The sequence below is a fragment of the Polyodon spathula genome, unplaced genomic scaffold, assembly GCF_017654505.1.
Source record: "Polyodon spathula isolate WHYD16114869_AA unplaced genomic scaffold, ASM1765450v1 scaffolds_1595, whole genome shotgun sequence".
Lineage (NCBI taxonomy): Eukaryota > Metazoa > Chordata > Actinopteri > Acipenseriformes > Polyodontidae > Polyodon > Polyodon spathula.
Genome location: NW_024473072.1, coordinates 23,780 through 29,779, shown reverse-complemented (window position 1 = coordinate 29,779; position 6,000 = coordinate 23,780). Strand labels below are relative to the sequence as shown.

General features: G+C 43.7%; 1 protein-coding gene across 1 annotated transcript in view; it reads right to left on the bottom strand.

The window, feature by feature from the left end:
• Positions 1 to 635: 635 nt before the first annotated feature.
• Positions 636 to 6,000, bottom strand: part of iqgap3 (IQ motif containing GTPase activating protein 3) — a 28,720-nt gene continuing 23,355 nt past the window's right edge. Inside the window, exons 29-31 of the mRNA XM_041243155.1 lie at positions 4,896 to 5,021; positions 4,378 to 4,486; positions 636 to 3,919 (exon numbers count right to left, since the gene is read on the bottom strand). Of these exons, the coding sequence (XP_041099089.1) occupies positions 3,806 to 3,919; positions 4,378 to 4,486; positions 4,896 to 5,021 (349 nt within the window). The 3' untranslated portion in view covers positions 636 to 3,805. The remainder of the gene's footprint in view (positions 3,920 to 4,377; positions 4,487 to 4,895; positions 5,022 to 6,000) is intronic.

The following is a 6,000-nucleotide window of genomic DNA, read 5'->3' as shown; positions in this document are numbered from 1 at the left end:
GATATAGTTGGTAAATCCACTGAAAGATGACAGCCCGATAATAATGGCCATAACCCCGGTAGGTGAACCCACAGTACATTAATTTCACTCGAGTGTGGATTTAAACCGGGACCACAGAAATAGAAAGGATAGTTTTGTTTCTTCAGTTTCCCATACTGTATTGTCTGGGTATCTTTGCAGAAATGGCTGTTTGTTTGTCGATAGTATTAAGGGAAAACAACGCCCATAGTAAAGGTTTTATTTTTGTCCGTTTCTGTCTTTCTAGACCTTTGTCCTTCAACACGATCAGAGACACTTCAAATAATAATCTATTTTTATATAGCGCCTTTCATAGTAGACAATCACAAAGCGCTTTAAAAGATACGAGACGAGGGTGTGTGAACGATGCACCAGCTGCAGAGTCACTTACAAGAACGCCTCACCCCAAAGACACAGCACAAGGAGGTTCAGTGACTTGCTCAGGGTCACACAGTGAGTCAGTGGCTGAGCTGGGATTTGAACCTCCTGGTTACAAGCCTGTTTCTTTAACCACTGGACCACACTTAGGATACAAAAGACTCTTTTTAACACCCCCACCCCACCCAAACTAAACCCCACCAGAGATCAAATGAGTTATACTTTTATTGTAGCTGCAATGTTACATCACAGAGCATCTTATACAGAGACACAATACAGATGTTTTACAAAAAGCTCCTTTAAATCACAAACTGTGTAGCAAAAAAAAAAAAATATATATTATATATATGAAACAGTAGCAGTAGATTTCAGAGAAGGGGTTTGCTTTCGAATGGTCTGGATTTGCACTGTGATTCAGTGTGTATGTTTCACTGGTAGTGTACACCTGGCAACAAGGTCAGCTAATCCAGCTAGCCCTTCACTTACACTGAGTTTTGGACCTTGGCTTCCAGAGCCAGGCATCAATCACAGGTTAGCGTCGCTTCAATAAGAATTTAAAATAACTTGAAACCCCATCATCTAAACCCTATCCTTAACACAGACCACCCCCTCCCCCCATACTGTTCTGACCTGCTAGACGGCACTCTCGCGAGTCTTGGGCATGAGGGAGACAGATCCCCAGCATCAGCACAATAGGGAGGGGGACTCCTCAAACTATACCCAGATAAGCCACAACTTCCTTTCTTTTAAAGAGCATTTTACAGCACAGAGCAGCTATTTATAGGGTTTGTCCTGGAATAGCTACCAATGCAATAGAGGGCGATTCCCCAGAGCTACAAAATGCTCTAAATATAATCCCATTTAGGCTCATCAGGGTATAAACTGATTAATTATAAAACATTAATCTTCCATTAAATGTACACAATTGCAATGTGTTATGAATACCAATAGGGTCTACTCAATTGATCTAAAACACAGTTTCAATACCAGATCACGAGCGAAGGGCCCTGGTCTGTGTATCAAGGTTTTGTTAGGCAGTGTAATAGGAGTCTCTTCAGTGAATTTGTCTGTATGAAGTGTGGAAAGCACCAGATAGGGCCCCTTTTCTAATGATTCATGCAGTGGCTGCATGGAGATCAATTGAACAGCCCCCTATGGAGTACACTGACAGGCTTGCAGTCAATGTGTTCAGACTGTGGAGCGTGGAGACAGATGGGTTCTCCAGCATCACGCAGGAGTCTCTAGGATGTTCCACTCAGCGTCACTGCTGGTTAGGACGGCAGCTATTTCGTTTGTCATAATCTCATGCAGAGCAATAGCTAGAGACAGCATTCTAAGATTAGCACGGTTTTATGTGCATTGGAAAGCAAGCAAATGTAAAAAAAATATATTTAGTTCCTGGCTGAAACAAAAACTAGGAGTGTGAGGTCCTTTTAAAACCACTGCAATAGAAAATCTCCCATTACAACACAGCTTTGATGCAGATGGGAATGTGTAAACAGCAGCAGCAGGGAAAGATCCCTTGTATTGGTGAGCAGGATCAACTGATAAAGTTAGGCTTGTGTTTCTTTATATAAATACCACAGTGGCACTAAGACGGGTTATAAAAAATAAAACACTGAACATTTAAAAAGTGAGAAGTAATGAGACAGAAAATATTTACAAGATGAAGCAGCAATTTGGGGATATTTATAAATGCAGATTGAGACAGAGATTAGGCTATGCTAGCTTGGTTTATATATTTTTCCTGCTTTTAATTTGATCCAGTTCCTTTCCATTCTGCAGAATATATCAGATCACTATGCATAGCCAAGCTGCTACATTCTCCCTTTAGTATTGTACAATTTATTACACTATAAGAAGACTTCCATTCCAAAATATTTACCAAAGGGTCGCCTGTAACAGGGCTGTCCAGCAGAGGGCTCTTTTGCAGAATTCTGTTTTATGTAGAAGTGAAGCAAAGCGAAACGGTGTTAAACGAAGGAGCAGAGAGCTACTGAAGTGGTGTCTTAGTGTGCTTGCAATAATACAGTAAACCAAAGCGGTTTACTCCTTCATGATCTATAAGGACTGGTGACCAGTGTAGCTCTGAGCCCAAACGCTTGGGTAGCTCTGGTGTGAAGAATCTCTTGCTAAAGACCTTTGTAGAAAGCTGTTAATAAAGTCTCCTGACCTTGTTCAGATTACAGAATTTATAAATTACTGGATCAAAAAAAGAGGCCAAAGAAAGCACAATAACATCTAAAATAAAAATCACACAGGTTCCTTACTTCTCAAATTCTCTTCCAAAACTGTAAAACAAGAGGTGCGTCAATAAAAGTACTAAAAAGACAATGGTTATGTTTTTACTGTTTCATTTTCATCTGTATCTAATACTCTTGTAAGGGAGTTCTGGTGTAGAACTATGGAGAGAGCACAGATCTGCAAAGATAAAGCAAAGAGCTGATGTGCAGGGAGACTGGCTCTCTTCAGAAAGCAGCTGCTCAAACTGAACCCTCTGCACAGGTACTTCCTGACACAATGCATCGCACTTCATCCACCGATACTGTCTTCTTTTTTAAAGATGCCTTGCTCTGTGCTGTGCGCGTTCTGACTTGCCACTGGCTAAGCAGTTTCATACAAGTGTGCCAGTCAACAGACCAACAAAATGTGCTTAATATGAAGGGCATTATTATTGGAGCTATTTGCCAATTTGCTGAACATTTTCTAATAGCATTGGTTTTTTTATCTAAATGAAAATGTGCAAATCAGTTCAATGTTGTTTCATGCTAAATGTGTTAGTTTACAACACGCTGGTCTCATAAGAGGTCATTTAACATTGATGTGTTTGAAGCACCAGAAGGGTACCTTAATACTGCATACTAGGGTGGCCTTAATATTGAAGGTCACTTTACATTGCTGTCAATAGGAGTCAAAACGGGACTAAGAAAGTGGCCTTGATTGGAAGGTAAAAGCTCAATAGCGATACATTTAAAAATACTTCCAAAACGTATTTTAGTGTGTCATTGAATTTACAGTTTTAGTACATCTAAAAAAGGTTCATATTTGGCATGATGGCTTTCATGAATTTATAGTACTGTGGCACCAACATTGATCTTCTCTAGAACACACATATTAAATAATAATATTAAATAACAATAATAATATAATAACGCCCGTTATTGTAAAAGATAAATATAAATACAGATAACAGGGCAAACATTAGGAGGTTTGACTAATAAAACTGTTTCCAGGAGTAAACAATGTGGATCAGACTAATCTAGTGTCAAACCTGTTGCAGTTTCAATGTACACAAAATAAAACACATTAAAAAACTTCTCAGCCCACCATTTACAGTTTCTTATCAATTCGTCCACTTGCCGGGTGCAGATCCGGGAGACACCACTGGGTGTCGCCATTGCCCCGCTGCTCACTTCTTGAAGAATTTTTTGTTGAGGAGGAAGATGAGCAGGTTGACGTTGACCTTGGCTTTGTGGAACATCTTCATCACAGCCACCCCCTCGTACTGTAGCTGAAGCAGGTCCTAGAGGGCAGAGCACACAACACAGGGCTTACAATAGCAGCAATGCCCTCAGTACTGGGCTGAGGAAAGCAATCAGCCTGCATGCCTTCCTTATATAGTCTGTTACAATAGCAGCGATGCCCTCCTCAATACTGGGCTGAGGAAAGCAATCAGCCTGCATGCCTTCCTTATATAGTCTGTTACAATAGCAGCTTTGTTTTGGTAACCATTTTACATTACCACAGCTAGAGATGTACAAGCAGGGAGGAGGGGGTGAGCAGGGGGGTAAGCAGGTCCCTGCCTTGTAGGTAAAAATCAAGTCTAAAACCAACTGGCAAGAGTCACACTCCTTGTACACCCTCCCCACTCCACACAGTGTGAGAGACTGAGTGTGACGGGCATGCAGACAGCTCTTTTCAATGCCATGCTTGGCTGAGGATCAGTATGGTCTAGGTGCCCTGGCCGGCTCCCCTCCTCACCTGGTAGTGCAGAAGGAATTTCTCCATGTCCACCCCCATGAAACGAGCCTTCACCTGGAAGGTTCCCCCCTCCTCGCAGGGAATAATGTCAAAGATCACGTTTTTAAATCTGAAAAACAGACAGACATGAAAGCTGAACTCAGCTTTATTACCCTAGGATGTGGCAATGTTACAAAACTGCTAAAGATCGGTCTCACAAGATTGGAGACCAATCCGCCCATTCTACAACAAAAAAGTACATAGAGGTGCATTCAGCAACCAATGTCCTTATCGAATACAGGACCAGTTATAACCCTCATCATTCAGTCCCCATATATGTTCACTATTGTAATGTTGCCCAGATTAGGCCATGGATTAATACAGAACGGCCACCTGAATCAGGAGCAGAAGAGAAAATATTACACCCATACATCTGAACTCAAGATTATTTCTGTTTCATACACTATCTGCGTGACGAGAGGAGTTTGGCCCTACTCACTGGCCCCTCTCTCAGTGCGAGGTCCCCGGGCGCTACTCACTGGCTGACAGGCAGGTCTTCAATCTCCAGCAGCACTCCCTTCTCATAGAGTCGGGCTGCAGTGTAGTTGAGACTGGCCGGCTTCACCTGCTTCCCTCTGCCTTCTCCAGCTTTCTTCCCATTCACCCTGCACACACACACAACCACAACACAGACTTGTGTTTCATCTCCTCAGAAAAGAGTTCTGGTTAGAATGTTTGTCATTGAACATTACTGAGTGTTTATAATTAATGGATAAAACTGGATCAAATGGGGCTGTATTAGACACTAGGACAATACCCTTTTAATAATCAGGATCTGAGCTCTCTTCAGCATAACAACTTTCTTGCAAGAAACCTGGTTTGATTTACTTGACATAAGAAAATTCTAAATGTTTACACTTGGAAAACATTTAACCCTAAAATCTATTGAAAACTACCATTGGGGAAGACAAGTAATCAAAACCACAAATGAATGGATCATGATCATGGGTTTCTGTTAGGTTTCGAGAACGGGTACCCCAGGGGGCTGCACCCTCGTTCAGTGCCTGTGCTGTGGGTTAGGGTGCAGGTATGGGGGCTGCATCCTCGTTCAGTGCCTGTGCTGTGGGTTAGGGTGCAGGTATGGGGGCTGCATCCTCGTTCAGTGCCTGTGCTGTGGGTTAGGGGTACCCCAGGGGGCTGCACCCTCGTTCAGTGCCTGTGCTGTGGGTTAGGGTGCAGGTATGGGGGCTGCACCCTCGTTCAGTGCCTGTGCTGTGGGTTAGGGTGCAGGTATGGGGGCTGCATCCTCGTTCAGTGCCTGTGCTGTGGGTTAGGGGTACCCCAGGGGGCTGCACCCTCGTTCAGTGCCTGTGCTGTGGGTTAGGGTGCAGGTATGGGGGCTGCATCCTCGTTCAGTGCCTGTGCTGTGGGTTAGGGGTACCCCAGGGGGCTGCACCCTCGTTCAGTGCCTGTGCTGTGGGTTAGGGTGCAGGTATGGGGGCTGCATCCTCGTTCAGTGCCTGTGCTGTGGGTTAGGGGTACCCCAGGGGGCTGCACCCTGGTTCAGTGCCTGTGCTGTGGGTTAGGGTGCAGGTATGGGGGCTGCATCCTCGTTCAGTGCCTGTGCTGTGGGTTAGGGGTACC